The sequence below is a fragment of the Astatotilapia calliptera genome, chromosome 17 (genome assembly GCF_964374335.1).
Source record: "Astatotilapia calliptera chromosome 17, fAstCal68.1, whole genome shotgun sequence".
NCBI classification, from domain to species: domain Eukaryota; kingdom Metazoa; phylum Chordata; class Actinopteri; order Cichliformes; family Cichlidae; genus Astatotilapia; species Astatotilapia calliptera.
Window position 1 is genome coordinate 7,683,602 of NC_137438.1, and position 19,275 is coordinate 7,702,876.

Sequence of the window (19,275 nt, forward strand, 5' to 3'; positions counted from 1 at the left end):
AAAGCACAGTGATCACTTCAGAGATGAGCAGATGGGACGGTGTGAAGAGAGAAAGAGCTGGAGGAAGAGGAAGGCGAAGAGGGGAACTCAAATGAAACAGGAAATTAAATAAGATATCCTAATGTGAGGAGACAATTGGTAAGAAGTCATCAGACAACGTAGGCCACAGCAGCCTTGAAAGTTTATCAGTGCCTTCACAGGAATCACACAACCATGAGTACTATTTAATAAATGTGAAAGGGTCGTTATTCATGTGTGAATTGTAACGCCACAGAGTGCAGGGACAGTCAAAGGCGGTACAAGGAAATGTGAAAAATGCCACTACACTTTTTTTTGGTTTTTAAACACACTGCGCTTGTCACTGGGTAATTTCTCTTCTTTGTCATTCCAGTTGCATTCTTACAAATTTGTTTCCAGTTAGTGTGACACGCTCAAGGCCAATAAACCTTCACAAACATATTTGTGCAGTCGTCGGCTTGTGCGTGCTCGGCAAAAACGTGTCAACATGTTTGTCTTTGTGTGCGTAACTCAGAAAGTCCTGGTGAGTGAACCGAGCAAAATGCCTGAACAGTCAGCTGTCGCCCCAACAGAACATGTACAAACTAAGATCACACTGTAAACAGGGGTGGCTATATTTTCTCAGTGTGGACATGCAATGTAAGTGATTCACTTTCATGTTTGTCTCGTCACAAAATAGTCCAGTTTGCACTTACAGGCTTAGAGACCTTTAGTGAGATTTTCTAGAGATTACCTCCTAAAGTTTGGAGGTGTTTGATGGGCATTTTCTTTAAACTATTCCCACAAAACCTCATCGGTTGTCAAGCAACACAGGGTGTAGTGTGGCATTGCAAAACAGAGTGATAGACTGTTATCCTGTTTACATCTGTGGTCAGAAGTTTTTTCTTTGCGTTTTGCCTAGAAGTCCAGCATCCAGGAGTCATGCTGGAGACTGGTGTTTTGTACATGCCATTTAATGACGTTATCAGCTGAGGACCTGTCAGGTGTCAACACTTCCTCCTTGCCCAGGTTTGCCTTCCATTTCCATTCCTAGAGCTAGTATGCAGAATTCTGTAAAGGGAGTAGTACGTTCCTTCTTCAGTTTTCTTGAATTTTATTTAAATCTGGAGCACCAGGGCTGGTGGCAGACACTCAGCTAGCAGATTTTATTTCTACGTTTTCAGTGAAGAATTTCCCATTTGTAGCAAACACAGCCTTGAAGGCCTAATAAATGGGCCGCTGTACGCCTACATTGATTTTCCAGCATTTGTCAATAACCATTTCCAGTATTTGAGATTCAATGAATGCCATTTTCATTCAAAAAAGAGTGTTTTTTTCCCCCTGTGGAATACAACAATATTTCTAAACTGATGTGTTTTGCTATTCACTCAGAGCTCTTTCTCCACGTTTTGATGGGTGTGTTTGTTACAGGCAAACATTTTCAGCATGGTTTAGTGGTTTGGATGAAATCCAGTGTAAACTGGACTTCCCATGCCCTTGCATCAGAAGAAGGGCATAAGAAGCATCCTGGCTCATAGCCAAAGGATGTGCAGGATTTTGATCAGCCTCCACCTTTCCCGAAGGCATCAAGTCACAGGTATTTTCTGTAACTTTGATGATTAATGATTGATAGTGAAAAAAACTGTTTGTTTTTATTCAATATTTAATATTCAATATTTAATTAAATATTAACTCTTAAGCCCCAAGCCTAACTGATCAATACATGGCTAAAAGACTCAAATGTGTTGGGGTTCTTATATTTCTTTTAAATGGAAGGTTTTATCTCTTTGCAGTATTCATTAGGAGGATCTATTCAAAAGTGATGTTGAATAGCAATTGCACACTGCAAACGCTAATGATTTAGACTGCATAGAGTTCAGCCTGACAGAATCCAGCCAAAGCAAAGCATCTTAAAAATTTCACATTAAAATGTACTACAAAAGTGAGAAATATATATTTGAGTAAGCAAATCAGTCTTAAATTGTGAAACCAGAAGTAGGATGATTTCAGCCTAACCCCGGTGTATTCATTGGATTAATTATACTGACCTTCACACATGGTGAGTCTCTATTACACATAATCAGACATAGAAATTTCATTGTTTGCGCAGCCACTAAGTATCCAGGAGGTAAGAGTAGAGGTGAAATGACCTCATCAAACAGACTGACAGAGAATTAACAGGCAACAATACTGGCAAGTTAATTATGTGTAATTAATAACTAATCAATGTCATAATAAATCACTAGTGATTTCTTCTTTGATTTGAATTGGCAGCTTAAAATCAACCAATTCAAAACATTTTCAACTTTTATTTCATATAGTGTTTAACCTGTCAGATGCAAGTGTCACTTCTCTTTGCTGATATCACAGACTGAATTATTGAGGATTTAGAAAAATAATAACAATGAAAAGAAAAGTAGTTAGTTAGTTATTTTTTCCTCCAAAATAAAATACATTTGATTACATAAATCGTCTAATATAAACTGTTACTGTTACCATTCCACCATGACCAAATCTGAGAGCATGGCGCCATCGCGTGTTCGAGTCTCGCAACTGCAGCCAGCATGAGGTGGTGTTTACTGTTGCTAGGTAACGCGCATACCTAGTTTAAGGCCAGTGAAAGGCTTTCTGCTGATCCAACCCTAACTGTCGGCGTTTTTATTTTTCTCTCAACATGGCAGATAAAGATAAACTGGATTTGGTCCATCGGGACGCGATTCACGTCGAGCGGGTCCGGAAAGAGCAAAGACACCAGAAGCTCCACACGGAGTTCAGCATCAACCCCCACAGGAAATGTAAGTAAGCTAATCTCCCCTCTTGCTCCGTTTCTCCCTCACATCAAAAATATGATAAAAATAAGAACTATCACTTACTCAAAAGTGTGACTGGGCAGGGTTTTTTTTCCTTTTGAATTTCACTGCGATTAGGGGACCAAAATCAGGGCCCTCAGCACTTTAGCAGTGCTTGCAAGAAAGGTTACACTATGATTCAGTGTCCAGCATGCTTATTAGGAAGAGCCAGACACTGAAAAGCACGAGTGCTGTGCATTTCATGGCAGTTTGGTCCTCTTTTGTAGAGCTCTGTAAAATTGTTGTACTGTATACCTCCTTTTCTTATGTGTGTGTGTGTATGCTGTGTTACAGTGCATGTACTGCCAGACAAACCCATGTGTAGGAGAACGACAGAAGAGATTCCAGAGGACGGTAAAATTTCCATTGGAATTAAATGCGAGAAATATTCTATCCACCTATTCCGTTTATATAAATTTGTTTTTAAACAAGTTGGTTTTATAATTTGATTTTTTTGGCCTCCAGAGGATTTCATCAAGGCTTTCCGCAAGGCCCACGAAGTTCCTACCAAGAAGTATTCTATGCCACTCACTGAGAGCCAGGAGATAGGATGGATGTCGACTCCACTGGTGAGTAAAACTCTCTGTTAGTGGATTTTGGAACAAACTGTAGCTTAAATGTGTAAAAAATTAACACTAACAACCCCAACACTACTATGAAGACGTCATGAAACCCCGCTTGTGTAAATTTTGAAGAATCTGCCCCAACCATTCTTTCCCAGTGTTTAGTCTGGTGTGGGATATCAAACTCGAGTAGAAATGGCTGAGACACAGCTGGGATATTTAATGTGTTTAGTTTGATTTAATGTCTGCAGCAAATGGTGCGACACCCCAAAAAAAAATACTTCAGGGAAGAAGCCGTTGTCACAGCCCAATGTAAACGACAATTATTGGTGGAATAACTTGAAAATTGGGAACACCATTGTTATCATGTCCAAACATTCCTCTTTTAATTAGGGAAACACTTATTTTAAATTCCTGGGCTGACAATGATGCCTAGAATAACACAATACAGATATTTGTTTCTCATTTAATCATGCCATTTTGATATTTGAAAATTGTTTTCCTTTTTTATAAGACAGTAAACACCAGTAGGCTGATGTAATCGTGCATCCACCTTAACTCTGTTGATTTATTTTCCACCAGGTCCCGGAGTCCCGCCAAGACACCAGATTCAATTTCTTCCGATTTATGACAGACGTCACCAAACACCATGAATTTGGCCAAAGAACACAAAATTAACCCCCCCCCCACACACACACACACAAAAGAGAGAGAATAGAAACTGAATGCCTACTGAAATGTATTTGTTCATCAAACATGCGGGTGTCAGCACAGAAGCTGACCCTTCTTAGAGAAACACTTGGGGGGAACATTTGCACAGGTCTGTACAAAACACACACGCCCATCACATACTAATCATACTAATGAATGGAAAAGGGCAAAACTGACAGCTGCTCAATATTATAAAATGTCATGTAACATGGGAGAGAATCAACGAGTCAAAAAGCTGAGTGAGAAAAGTAAAACAGAACACACAAACCTTAGGAGAAGAGTGAGTCATTGAGAAGGTGGAGATATGGAGGTGTAATCACAGAGAGTGGATCTAAAACCACCTTAGGGTAGGGACAACTGCAGCCACAGATGCAAATATCAGGGTATCTACAGCAAATAACATTGTCCTTCTCAACCTTAGGAAAGCTCTGTATTTTGGAGCTGTGTGCAGTCCATTCTTGGCTTTACAGGCCCTTTGAATAGCTTCCCCAGCTGTGTGATTGGACTCAGTCCATCTGTGGTTTGAATATGATTAATATGGACCTCCATATCAATCCAGATGCATGTACGAAAGGTATATTGTACCAAAAAGTGTAGAAGAAGAGCTCATAGTCCCTTTAGGCAAATCCTGCCAAAAAGCAGAGTGCAAAGTCCAGTCTGCTGAGCAGCCCGCCAGTCTCTAAGAGCGATTCTTCATCTTCTTGCGCACAGACTTGCCTGGACGTTTCTGGAAGTCAAAGAGAAAGAAATTGTTTTCTTATTTACTCATTTGAATAAAACAGTCAATAGATAACCATGTGTGTGAGAGACTCACATTTTGTTTTCCTCCTTTCCCCTTCTTCCCTCCCTTGCCGTGAGCTATTTTGGCACGGAAACCGGAAACATCGTTGTAGCTTTCCTTGGTGTTCCACTTCTTTCCACTCTTTTTGCCTCCAAAGCCAAACTTCTGGTCCTTGAATTTTCTCTTAGCGCTAGGCCTGTGGGAAAAATAAATAAGTAAGAGTTTCATTGTAAAAATGCCACAAATCTGAAGCGGGACCAAAAAGAAAAAAAGCAATGACTGCTGTGTGCACTGCTGAAAAGTTCAAACTTACCCCTTTTTGTTCACTGCTTTCTTTGAGCCCTGAGAAGATTCTTTATTCATCTTCTGGTCACCTTCCAAGAATTCCAGTTTGTCGGTCATTCCTAGAAAGAGAAGATGTTGTTCCCAGTGCTCAATAAGTGACGTGTCCAAATTGGTGTAGTGACAAAACAATAAAAGAAATAAGGAAATAACGTCCATGCTACACTTGTAAACACCGACCTTTCTGGTATTTCTTTACAGCGGACATCATGGCCTTCTTCTCCTGCTGTCTCTTCTGGATCACTTCTATTTGGACCTGGCAAAAAATTCAAAATTAGAGTCATTCTTTTAGCCATGTACAGTTGAAGTATCATACACATATAACACTTACAGGTGTTAAGAAGAATTTCTGAACTCAGTCACCAACCTTTTTGCCAAACTTCCTTTGCTCGCGCAGTTTCTTGGCCTTTTCTGACCTCTCCATAATCATCTGCTTTGAGATCAGCTTTTTCCTGATCTGAACAGACCAACAAATGAAAAAGTATATGAATTTAGGCCCGACAGAACAAAAGAACTAAACTCAGGTCCTGAACCAGTATGTGCAAAGAAATGTTAATTACTTTACTATATGGGTGAGAACTAATACTTAATTACAGTGATGCTGTTTCAGGTGTTATGGAACATGTAAGGAGAAAAAAAAAAGCATCATCATATAGGAGACCAGGCTCACCTTCTGCATGTGCTGATCAGATTTGGCCATCTCTGCAAAGTAGTCTTCGGGCCTCTTGGTGGCTATGCTGTGCCTGTTTAGGAGTGGCAGTGCCTCGAGGACTGTAGCCTGAGCTTGACGGTAGCTGTAAATAAACAAAAAACACAAAGTAATTGGAATGGTCTCTTTGTAGCTGTGTTGTATTTTTCCAGCATTTTTTTGTAGGCTATTCTCTAAAACATTCAACACCATATGCATGTTTGTAACTCTTTAGCTGAAAAAAGAAAAAGAAAGAAAAAAAGACTTATTTGTCTGACTCGTAACCAAACTATATTAGTGTGGTTACAAAATACAAGTATATGTGATGCTTTTTAGCCTATCGTCCAATCTCTCTCCGATTCCTTTTCTTTTTCTCTTACCACCAACCAGTTGCAGCAGATGGCTGCCCCTCCCCAACCCTGGTTCTGTCTTATGAGCAGGCACTATATAAATAAAACTGAGGTGAATTAACGGTCACTTACAAGAACATCTCCCTCTGGAAATCATCATCAGCATCCAGTTCCCCAGCGGCTGGCGCTGAAGCTTTCTCTTCAGCTTGAGAAATGATATTTGCAGCTGGTAGGTTGGTCAGATCCAATCTCTCCACCCAAGGAAGATCTTTACGAAAATCAGCAACACACTGTTTCAACCCCTCCTGTGTGACAACATAGGAGCAATAAAGGTACAACAAGTAACAATATTATTCACTTTACAGGGAATTTCGAGAACTGTTCCATTGCTGCTTTAAAACTATTTCAGTGGTATGGTTGTTTATAGTACGTTGACCATCCCTGTGTAGCATAACTTGCTACTAACAGAAGATGTGAGATGCCACTCACCACATTGTTGGCGAACTTTTTGGGTTTATCCACCAGGACGTTCATCCCAGGCTTCAACAACCCCGCTGCGAAGGCTTCTTGCAGCTGGGCAATGAAATGAAGATAAATAATATTAACTCTGACTTATCTAAACCACCACTTGCTACAGCAAGACTACACGGTCCTAGTAAACGTGAATTTTCCTGCTATCTAAAAAGCTTGATTAGAAAAATAAAGATTCTGATACTGACAATAGTACCAGGTCTCTGTTTGTTTGATTACCTTTATAAACAGCAGGCACAGTGACGTTTAAAACCTTAATACCTAACAGGAATGTGGTTAGCTAACGATGCTAGCATGTTAGGAAACTGACCTCATCGTCCGATAATTCACTGTTTTCCTCCTCTGAATCCTGACCGAGCAGCGCCTCCTCCTCTACGGACGCCATAGTCTTGCTGTCGATAACCATGAGATGACTATATGTGAACTATCAATGTTAAAACGTAAAACAATACGCCTCGGATATACAGTGCTCCTCACATGGACTATAAGGAGCCTTTCACGTGGAGCGGAAGTGACGCCTCTGAACGTCCTACCTATTCAGTTCGCCGGCGGATAAAAGGTGTAAAGAAAATTAGTTCCAACCCGGAAAAAATTCAACGCAAAAAAAGTAAATAAATTAATAAAAAAAATAATACAGAAGTAAATAACGTTTAAGTCACACTATCCGATAACTCAATGTCCGATTCGCTCTTTGAAGAGCGGCGAAAATCACAAGTAAGTTATATTACAAGTAAGTTTCTGATGCAACTTTTGTCACGTATCATCTTATTTTATTTAAATCTCCGCTTTTCATATAGATAAAAATGTTGTTTTGAATTCCATTCCAGTCTTTAAATTTGATTTAACATATGAAATAAAATGCACTGGGTGGTTTAGAAAACCAATGACTGTATAAAAATCTACGGTCATTGACGAAAACACGTTTCCTAGTGTGTAAGTCTAGTGTGTAATATCAAATAAGTCCTCTTAGAGGAGATGTTGTACACCTGTGCAGACTGGAAAGTACAGTGGATGGGTCGATATGAGAACTTTACAGTCTAACGTCAATTTAGAGATTCTACTTTAAATCGTTTCCTACTGTGTAAAGGAAGACTCAGGATTTTCACTTGCCACCTCATCAAGAAAGAAACTATCGACATTTCTTTCCCATTACTCAATTCCTGAGTCGATTTCTGTCACTTTGACATGGCACGACTGAGAAAAATGTCTGCATTTTGGCCCAGTGTCACTGTCAATGGACATTTTGTCTGTGGGGAAAATCAGGACAGCCCAAAATCTGGTGCTCTGAGTAAAGTTTGTTTCTGCATTCATTAGACATTCAAAAATAAATAAATTCTTTTATTGTTTATTTCTTGGGATGTAGCCTCTATGTATCTTTAACATACATATCTGTGCCTGTGATCCTTTAATCATGCTACCCAAGGAACTTTTTCCTTAAACTCTCCAGTGGACATCACACACATTTTGATCTGTACCCGAGAGAAACCAGTGGATGTGCAGTATGCAAAGGCCATCAGCATTGAAATGTCCAAATCCGAGGAGTACTTCCAATGGGAGTCACAATCATTCACTTTAATGTTAGCAAAGGACAGTTTGTATTCATCTTATGTGGTCACGTAGCAGTTGTAGAGTGAAGGGCTTGCAGTTAGAACCAGAGTGCGTATCTGCTGAATGCTAATGGTGTGCTTTGCCTATGACCATGGAAGTAAGTTGATCTTACTCAAAATGTCACTTGAAAGGGATTCATTTCAAGTGGTCAAGCAAGGACCTCAACCATACCAAGGGCAAGGCGAAGAGCTGACATGCTTTAAAGTGTGCATACTAAAAATAAAACTAAGAGATAATTTACCCTTTCGGGTGGTGAGAAGTAAAACACTCCTAAATGCAATTAATGGTTAGCGGTGTTATGTTTATGCTGCTTCACAGATATGGTTTCCTTTGGAGGATAAGGTAATTGCAAACCTTTATTATAGCCACATAGCAAAGAAACAGATAATCAATAATCACCCAGAAAGTAAAGCAGAATCAGACAGACATATCTTTGCCTTTTTTCATTCATTATCTCTTTGAAGGTTGCTTTTGAGATTGACTAATAGTAACAGCTTTCTTCTTAATAACCGTCTCGCTTTCATGACACCTGGACTACAAAAGTGATCCAACTTTACAGGCTTACTGACATTACTTTGATTTATCAGGAAAGCTCAGAGTAGTCTTGCAGAAATGTGTTATTTTTAATGAATAACAGTTGTAATAATTAGAACATACAGTCATGGTGAAATGATAGTACACCTTCTGGTAATTCAGTTAATAAAAGGTCATCTGGTCCTTACCCAGTCTTAAAATTAGGTAAATGCAACCTCAGATGGACAATAACACCTGATATATTACACTGAGCTAAAATGCAGAAGAAAACTAAGTATAGCAAATCATTTAATAGCTTGTTGAACTGTAACTTGAAGTTATAATTTCTGGATTAACTATATGTCTCTCACATTGTAACAAAGACATTTAGGCTCACCTGTATTACAAGGCTGCTTCAGTTCATTGAGGTTTGTGGGCATTTATGCACAGCTGGGGTGGCCAACTCCGGGCCTCGAGAGCCGGTGTCCTGCAGGTTTTAGATGTGTCCTTGATCCATCACAGCTGATATAATGGCTAAATTACCTCCTCAACATGTCTTGAAGTTCTCCAGAGGCCTGGTAATGAACTAATCATTTGATTCAGGTGTGTTCACCCAGGGTGATATCTGAAACCTGCAGGACAGTGGCTCTCAAGGCCTGGAGTTGGCCACCCCTGAGCTAGAGCATTTCTATCAGTTTGAGGTCTGGACTTTGGCTGGACCATTGCAACACCTTGGTTCTTTTCTTTTTCAGTAATTCTGTTGTAGATTTGCTGCTGTGTTTGAGATTATTCTTCTGTTGCGTGACCCAAGCTTGAGCTGTCAGACAGATGACCTCACATGTGACTTTAGAATATTTTATTATACAGAGAAGCTTGTGGTTGACTCAATGACTACAAGGTCTCCAGGGCCTGTTGCTGCAAAACAAGCCTAAATCTTCACCCTTCCACCACCGAGGTGTTTGTGCTGATATGCTGTGTTTGGCTTTCTTCTATCCAAACGCCACCTTTTTGGTCTCATCTATCCAAAATACATTGTTTTAGACGTTTTGTGGTTTGTTCGGACTTTGCAAACCTAAGCAATGCTGCCATGTTCTGTTTAGAGAGACGAGCCATACTTGTGCCGTTTGCTGATTGTTCTACCATGAACTTTAACATTTAAGCTGCTGACTGATGCTTGTAGAGTCTGAGATGTAGACTTTGGCTTTTTTTTCAGGTTTTCTGAGCATTGCACACTCTGACCTTGGGATGAATTTGCTGGCACATCCACTCCTGAAAAGATTGGTAGCTGTCATGAATGTGTCATGTTTTCCACTTGTGAATAATCTTTCTCACTGCAGCATGATAGACTTCAAATTGTTTGGAAATGGCCCCATAACCCTTTCCAGATTGATGGGGAGCAACAGTTGCTTCTTTAAGATTGTTGCTGATGTCTTTCCTCCTTGGCACTGTGCTAATTCACCTGAATACTTCAGGTCAGACTGCCAAAGGTTTCAAAGAGGTGGTCACGCTTTCTTATGACTTAAGTGCATTTGATTATCAGCACCTGTCTGCTACTTACTATCTTCATTCCTATGGAAGCAGTACTGGCAGACAGATTGTATTTACTACACTGGAATTTAAAGAGAGTTTACTTTATTTTTCTTACCATGATTGTAGATGTAATAATTAGCAATAGCAAACTGATTTCTATGTACACTGATGATGAAGAATGATCTTTTCATATCACTTTAGCTTATTAATGAGACATTTAGTTTGGTATTAAACCATGCAAATTTTGTTTATTTCACAACTCAGCAGGTTAGAGGAGTTCCACTATCACTAATACCAGATGGGCAGGATATGAAGTAGACTGGGGACTTCTGTGCTGACAGCCGCTGTTCATTTGAGATGTCATCGGCCTCTTTCAGTGTTTTATCCTCCTAGTCCTCAAAGCACAGACTGTCTGAGCCCCCCTGAGAGTGACATTCGTTCTATTCTGATGGAAATCGATTTCTACGATTTGAACATCACCACCCTTAATTCTTCCATTCTCTGCATGGTCAGAGCCCTGCTCTGAGATATCTTCAAAAGGAGAAAAAAAACCCCATAATTTACATTTCTGTCATTGTAATCGCTTGAGCCAGACAGAAATGTGGTCTATTAAATTCCCATTCTGCTGTCACTCTTCATATCAGGGCAACAGACTGCTTCCTGACACCAGATTGAAAATAAGTTGGATTCACTCTGTCAAGCTCCTCTTTTGGAGTTATTCCTGGCTGCTGGAGGATTGGACAAAAAAACAATAATACAGTCACGAATGTCTGGGCCTAAGATGGGTGAGTGCTTTAGCTCCTACGGCTCTCAATCAGCCTAAAGAGATTTAGGGATGTGCAAGTAAACAATACTGGATGAATTACTGGGAAAAGTTTTTAGGTCATTTAGTCTCGATCTGTCCTTTCTTGAGTGGATATCCATTCCTTCTCCATCCATCAAAACATCTGTGAGATGACTGCTAAAGAACAGGCCTATACCCATGTATTACTTTAGCCACACAGTAGCCATATTCTGTTGTCTGTCAACCATGAGCAGCTAGCATGTGTGACCTCCAAGGAATGGGCTTACATCTATACTGTTGCCAGTGTTTTCAAGATCAAATATTATTAATACAAAGCTAAATTTGAGGATGATGCCATGGCTTATGTTATGCTTTTTGTTGTGCCATACCCCTAATAAAGAAAACAGCAGCCTGTGGCATTTATGAAGTCTTATTTAGACACTACAGTGATCGCTAATATCAGTGTGTTCATATTTCCAGGCACATGTTCACCAGATGCTTTTGCCCTCGCTTCCTGTGCCCCAGGCATTTTTGACTTTTGGAAGTTACATTCTGATTTGAGGTTACTTTCTCTAAAAATCTCTTTTATATTTATTGTTTGTTGTTGCTCATTTCTCATATTTTCTGTTTGCACTGTCTTCTCACCCTTACCATTTGAGACAAACAGCTCCCTGCCCTGTTGGAAGCTTCTTTCTGTGAAAATTGTGGGTTTTTTGTCAGATGCACCTTTGCCAACTATTTCCAAGATAAGAAAATCTTGAGTTTCTCATAATGCTCTTAGACACTGACCTTAAAATGCCTGGAGATGGTTGGTTGTGTATGGATTGAATTCAAATACCAAAAAGTACTGATTAGACAGATGAGAATTATTTAGTTTTGTGGGTAGTGGGACAAAAATGAAAGTAATTCACAACTACAGTATTGCCATGGTTATAATTCACCCTGAATGGAAGAGGCATGAGTAAAATTTTACATAACAATAATAATCCATGCAATTGTTTTTGATGGATTTCCCTCAAAACCACGAATTTCAAAATCACCTTTATTGAGAATCTGGATCACCATAGTCACCATCAGTCAAGGTTGCTCTTCTGGCCAGGATCAACACTCTGTTTCATGAAGTCGATCTGACAGTTACTGTTACTGGGAACTAAAAGCCAGAAATGTCACTCTAAGGCAAAAATACTGGCTTCATTTTTTTAAGCAACTTTAAGTATTGGCGTTAGCTCTCGAGGCTAATGTATCTTTGATCCCCAACACTATTACACTGCAGTAGGATGTGTTTACTTCATCACATCAGCATTTATTTTGATTGTCATTCTCAGAAATAGCCAACAGCACTTTAGTTCATCTGTTTATTCTCTCATAGTTCATCTACCTCCTTTTGCTCAATCTTTGGTCTGTTGTGGGTTACAAGAACAATACACAGTCGTGTGTAATTGATGCTGCTGCAGGCAGCTGTCCATGTGTTTTGTCTGCAAGGGAGTATAGACCAAAATGTACTAGTGAAGAGGAGGCACACTGTGTGCCAAGCATGAATAAATACATTTTAGCCTGTACTCAATGAACTTTGTAAATTTGCAGTTCAAAAGGTCGTGTTGCATCCATCCATTCACTTCTGTATATGGAAGTGAATGGGTGGATCGCATCAGAATGGAGCCTGCCCCAACTGTCATAAGGCAACACCAGGTCAGGGCTGACACAGAGAGACAGACAGACGTTCATATGGGCCACCAAATAACCTAATATGCATGTCTTCAGACTATGAAAGGACGCCAGAGCAATTAAAGAAAAAAACACACAGACAATAGAAGAACATACATCCAGAAAATGCCCCAAACAGTCAGTGGATTCAAACGCAGGACCTTCTTGCTATGAAGCAGCCATGCTAACCACTGCACCACCGTGCCAACCTTTAAGAAAATGTTTCACAGAAATTCTTTATTTGTGTTCTACTTACTAGATTTCTTTTAGGGTTTTCTGTCACATCTCATGTCATCAGTTTATGAGGAAGGCATGATTGCCACCATACAATGTAATTACATGGCGATAATAGAGAGCAGATGTTTCCAGAGGAAATCTTAGTGAGAAAGCTTTTGGCAAACTAGCAAAAAAGGAAAGGAAAAAGGAAAAAAAGAGAGGAAATGGCTAGAATTGGAAATGACGAGGCCAGAAAGCAAGAAATTTCAGAAAGGTCTCCGACCCTGAGTTCCGACCTTGACTTTTGTCTAAAATGCTGACTGCTGACACTGTCCAACCCAGCCATTAAGTCAGCAGACATTTTGCTTCTGACGGAGGAAGCACAAAGTCCATTTGTGCGCATTAGTGGGGCACTGGCTGACAGACACTCATGTGGTCCAAAAAGTAACCACTGGCCAGGTGACAAAGTGCTTTATAATTCAGCCTATACTGTAGATCCTCAGGTGGTCATTAAGTGCCTGCAGAAACCTTGGTCACTAAGTGTTACAGTGAAAGCAAGTAGTCCGTGTTGGGCAGAAAAATCCACTCATGGCTTATACCCTTAAGAGTGAATACTGGTCGCTTCCCAGTGAGTTGTTATATTCCAGCTTTTTCTGGCCCAAGCTCAGTTTGCTGGAGAGAATCAGGCTGAATAACAGGTAAGGATAGGAACGAGACAAATCACTATAACGGGGAAATACAGTAGAGAGAAAAAGCAGTTCATGCATATGTTTATTCACATTATCTAGATGATAATACCCACCCTTCAATGCAGATTCACTGGCAGAATTTGCTTTGTCAAATATCAGTTATGAGGATACATTCAAGATGGAAAATCACTGGTTAAAAAAAAAAGAAAGAAGTAGAAACAGTACATTTTGTACTTTTTTTCCTCTGTTTATACTGTGAAAAATAAAGGCCTTTTTTTTTCCGTTGGTGGTGTTTTATTATAAGGAAGAACAGCTTATAATAACCCAGAGTTCTAGCTTATAGCAGACTGCTGTAAAACAAATGGGAAGGGGAATTTTGATGTGCACAGGTTATCTGTGTCATATCTTCTGTCTTCATTGTGCTCAGGGTTTGTTCGAATATTCTGTATGGTTACAACTGTTTTTGAGAAGGAGCGCTTTGGAAGCAATATACACAGGCTAAAACAAAACTGTCAGAAAACTGACAGTCGTGTTTAAAAGTGCTTTATTGTCATGGCATTTTTTAACCTGAAAAAAATTGCTAATGGCTATTTTGGTTTCATTTGGTAAGCTACATATATGAAGCACCCTTATATTCATCTCAGAGTAGAGCCACTGCTCCTCCACATCGAAAGGAGCCAGTTGAGGTGGTTCAGGCATCAGACAAGGATGCCCCCTGGGCGAGGTTTTCTGGGCATTTCCCACCGGGAGAAGGCCCTGGGGCAGACCCAGGACACGCTGGAGAGATTATATCTCTCGGCTGGCCTCGGATAAGCTGGAGGAGGTGGCTGGGAAGAGGGCTTCTCTGCTTGGGCTGCTTCCCCCGCGACCCGGCCCTGGATAAGTGGAAGAAAATGAATGGATGGATGGACATGCCTTCAGTAGGGGTGCAACGATACACAAAATTCACGGTTCGGTTCGGTTCGGTTCGATACTTTGGTGTCACGGTTCGATTTTTTTTCGATACAAAAAAATGTTCATGCCTTTTTAATTTGTCATTTATTAAAATTATAAATATATATTTTAACTCAAAAGTACAGTTTTTAAATTTAACCCTAACCCTTGTGCGTGTTTTTTATTTTGACAGCGAATGCGCACCTGCGGACCACTTATGTGCAGCCCTGGTTATTAAGCTCGTCATATTGCAGCCACAGAAATTCTTTTGTCCATGAAACCATAAAGCTGCACTTTCTTTTTGCCTTATAGTCTGATTTGTCATAACTTCTCCGTTTTGTGGTAAGCTTTTCCTTGGCTGTCACTTCTTCACCCTGACCTGTCTTATTTGGCTCAGAAGAACTAAAATATATATCTGTCTGTGAAGGTTCTCAGTCATCCAGGTCATCGTAGTCAAATATAAATCCTGCTGCTTTTACACACGCACTCACATAAGCTCAGCGATTCTCTGCGCGATCAACCTCTCACATGTTTAAGCTGCGGGAGATTTCACTTGTCATGTTTGCATAGTAAGCTAACGATTGATAAGACGATGTCAGAGGAATTGGTGCACAAATTATCATCACTCACAGATCAGTGCTGTCGCTCTCTATACACAGTTCGCGCAATTGCAAAGTGAAAGCAAAAAAACAAGCGCAAATTCAAACGTGATTTCAATATGTCACATATTGACAGTGGCTCACCGATGCCAATGACATAATTACCCAGCTACATTTCCGAAAGAATGCAAAAGCATTGACATATATTTTTCCTACAATAGCCCGACGGGCAGGGCAGAGATAGATTTTGGTAGCCCGACTGAAAAAATCGCTAGCCCCAGGACGTTGGGCTAGCGATATTGCGAGCCCTGTATCTGATTGAGGAATCACTCATCTTTGGAAAAGAGAGTTTATTACAGAGAAATGGCTCTTTCCAAAATAAAAGCTATACTATCCGCTTCTTCTGGGCTATATTCTCAGCAGCATATTAAACAGCTGTCTAAATGACTCGGCTAAAGTTAGTAGCATGCTTGTTGTTTTTGTCTTTGCACTAGGATGATGTCGGCGTAAATGTGCAGTCATATTCGTTGTGTTCCCACTAGTGCTTTCAGGTTAATCTCGTTGAAATGACCTTAACGCCACAACACGGCAAATCTCCGTTAACGAGCTACCGCCGATCGCCCCGCGTGTGGGGCTAGACGGCCAACACGTTAACGAGCTAACTGCGCTAACACACTAGTTCCCACCCATGTAATTGAGCATTGCATGGCACATCCAACATACTGTTTTACTTTAGTCCATGACTCGCTTACCTTCAGGGTCATACGTCACATGAAAACCAAAATAATTCCAAACGCCAGATCTGAATGAGAGTGGAGGAGGTCCATGTTACAAGGAGAGCTTAACTTCTGTCTCGCTAGCTTGCCCTGCGCTCTTCCTTCTGACGATGCTGTCTGTGTTGAGCGCTCAGTGAATCTGCGTTCGACTACTCCGCCTAGGGTCGAGGCGGAGTAGTCGAACGCAGATTCACTGAGCGCTCAACACAGACAGCATCGTCAGAAGGAAAGTTGATGAAATAAATTACAAATTTTGTATTGTTCGATACATATGCGTACCGAACCGAAAGCACTGTATCGAACGGTTCAATATCGATACGAATATCGTTGCACCCCTAGCCTTCAGTTATGCCTTCTGCAACCTTTACTCGAAAGGACTGACCAAACTAAAAGGTATATGATTACCAGAGACACTGGTTGTTAATTTTTCACCTGGTTGGTCACATTTTTTTTTCTAAATTGCATTTATTTTGGAGAAAAAACAGCAGACATTGGTTCTTTAGTCTTCAATATGTCTTGTGTGGGGTTCTGGGTACATTCTCATTCTGCACACATGGTGTAGTCTTCTGAAGTTGGGTGTGATAAGATCTCTTTTAAATCAATAATGGAAATTTAACAGAAGACAATAGTGATGAAAGCTGACCAACAGCAGTGAGTTGCATGCAGTAGTAGCTCCCAGTGGCCCCTAGTGGTTGAAATACTTATTACATCTCTTGTTGTGAGAGAATTGTGAACTCTCTCACAACTCTCTTATGTGACAAATCACATGCGAACAACCAAGTGGCATAACTGTGTCTTAGCATCTGTTTTTGTTAAGCAGAGTAGACCGGCAACAATTTAAAAAAAATATTCGCCTCTTAATAAACAAACAAAATGTTTTTGTTCATAAGCATGCCAAATTCCTAAAATCTTGCATTCTCAGTGGCACTATTGTTTCCTTATTGCATCCACCATACACTAATCCTGTTGCTTTAAATGAGCTATAATATACCCATACAGAGTGAGAAACAGGCTCCACAAGGCTGCATGGTTTGCTTTCATGGGAGTGTTTCACTCTCCATCCAATTAGTGAGCTATTCCCCCACATGGGCAGGTGTTCTACTGCCCATCCGAGCCATTTTATCTATCACTACCTCTCTGTGATTCCCCCCCAACCGTTGCTCCTATCAACGACTTTCTTCTTCTCTAAATGAAGTGAAAATTGCATACTTGCTATTCAGCATCCTGGTGAATCACTGAATCAGGACACACACGGACATGCACACAAAATACATAAATACTGTGTGAAATAACCCACTCTCTCTTCCTGAACTGTGAGCTAGCTCTCCTAGTGTATTCTTCTTGGAATTTGTCACTGCTTCTGTTGTTTCTTTACCATTCCCTGCAGCCAAATATTCTTTGGTAATTCTTTAGCGTCCCTGAATTACAAGACTGGGATGATTGGCCTATTAATCAGTTATGTGATCAGCGATACTACAATCCTCTCCAGTTTTGTTTTTGTATATTAGACAATTATCTTCCTTTGATTGCTTGTGGCCTGAAAAAAGCAGATGCCAATTAAAACGGTCATGAAACACTTAACCAAATGGTTGTAGTCAAAAATGAGTAGAACGTTATCTAGCTGAATACATCAAGTTTCCCAACATTTGTTGTTTTTTATCATCAAAAATTTCAGCCTATTCAAAAGAAATCCTCATACCTGATTTAAGTTTATTTGATATCTGCTCACCCTGGAAAAAGATTCCACAATATAAAACACAAATGAACAAAACGATCAGCGCATTATGAACTCATCATGGACGTGCATCACTGATTTCACTGTCACAGAATCATGGACAGTGAAATTAGTGATGCACGGTGCAATTGATCAGAAGTGGGCCATAGCAGCAGAGCTAGAAACGTGCTGTGTGTGTGTGAGGGAGCTGATATTTCACCTTTACTTTGCTAAACCTCTATGCTAAAATGAAGACGTGCAGCAATCAGCCTGATTAAAGGGTTTGTTGTTGTTGCTCTTGCTGTTGTTTGCACCACAGGTAAGACACACCAAACACAGCAATCTCTGAAACCTTGGTGTATTTGTCATGGGGCTATTATGGGTGTGCAAAGAAGCTGAGGTGGCTGCTGAAGTACGGCAATAGAAGTTTAATCACCCCTATTCTGTGTGCTGAGTTTGGGGATTTGATCTGAAGAGGTCTCCTGGTGGACTCTAATCAAACATTTAGAGGGACCTTCCTCCCTTCCTTGTTTGCTTTCCTCTTTCCCTGCCTCCTCCTCCTTCTCTCCCTCATTCTCTCATCACTGCGTTCCTCCTCTGTCGTGACACTGATTAGAAGCGAAGAGACAAATTAATCGGGGAGCACCAGGTTGCCAGCTTTCTCTGACGGAGAACATCCACAGAATTTTTAGGGGAAATGCAACGTCAACTTCCATCAGTGCTAAAGGGGCAGGGTGTGTGTGTGTGTGTGTGTGTGTGTGTGTGTGTGTGTGTGAGCAAGAGTATGGAAGCAGCGCGGGGCCCATGCATAATCACCTTATTATATCCCTGTGAATGGAATAGTGAATTGATCTGATTAGAGGTTGGATGAGAAGAGAAGGCAAGAGGAGAGGCCTGGCATGCAGAGCAGCTCATGCTGAAAGATGGGGAATAAGGAGAGGAGGAAGGGAAGGGAGGAAAAGAGCAGGATAAAGGAGGAGGAGGAAGACAAAACTGCAGAAGGGTGGGAGAAGAGAATGGAGGTTTAAAGATGTAGAGGGTGGAAAAGAAATTAGGGAAATCAGAAACAAAGACAAGAGCGAAAAGGGGTGAGGAGGGAATACTAACACTGAAGCCAATAAAACTGTCTGACCAACAAAAAAAAAATCAAACCAAAGGGCCATTTCACATGCTGAAGCTGTTGACTGAATAACTTGCTCGGCAGATGGTTTTATTAGAAAATTTAGTTTTCATGAACACTTGGGTGCTTCCAGGGTCATCAATGGAGTTTGGCACTCATTGGGAAAGGGCATAAAGAGACAGTTCTTCTGGGGAACGTCTGTAGTTCACCTCGTAGGGCATGCATCCCACATAAACCTAATGAACTGTGCCAAAGCAAGTGCTCTCTGCCTAATTTA

The 19,275-nt window shown here is 40.5% G+C and overlaps 2 protein-coding genes across 2 annotated transcripts; one reads left to right on the plus strand and one right to left on the minus strand.

Moving 5' to 3' along the window:
- Window positions 1-896: 896 nt before the first annotated feature.
- cfap144 (cilia and flagella associated protein 144) lies at window positions 897-4,097 on the plus strand. Its single transcript, XM_026148001.2, has 6 exons — window positions 897-1,026; window positions 1,429-1,594; window positions 2,679-2,792; window positions 3,141-3,200; window positions 3,312-3,415; window positions 3,992-4,097. The coding sequence occupies exons 2-6, from the start codon at window positions 1,489-1,491 to the stop codon at window positions 4,085-4,087; spliced, it is 480 nt and encodes a 159-aa protein (XP_026003786.2). The 5' UTR covers window positions 897-1,026; window positions 1,429-1,488; the 3' UTR covers window positions 4,088-4,097.
- ebna1bp2 (EBNA1 binding protein 2) lies at window positions 3,771-7,359 on the minus strand. The gene is made up of 9 exons (XM_026148000.2): window positions 7,123-7,359; window positions 6,771-6,854; window positions 6,414-6,586; window positions 5,914-6,037; window positions 5,611-5,700; window positions 5,424-5,499; window positions 5,215-5,305; window positions 4,935-5,097; window positions 3,771-4,847 (listed from the first exon to the last, which is right to left on the minus strand). The coding sequence occupies exons 1-9, from the start codon at window positions 7,216-7,218 to the stop codon at window positions 4,800-4,802; spliced, it is 945 nt and encodes a 314-aa protein (XP_026003785.1). The 5' UTR covers window positions 7,219-7,359; the 3' UTR covers window positions 3,771-4,799.
- Window positions 7,360-19,275: the final 11,916 nt, after the last annotated feature.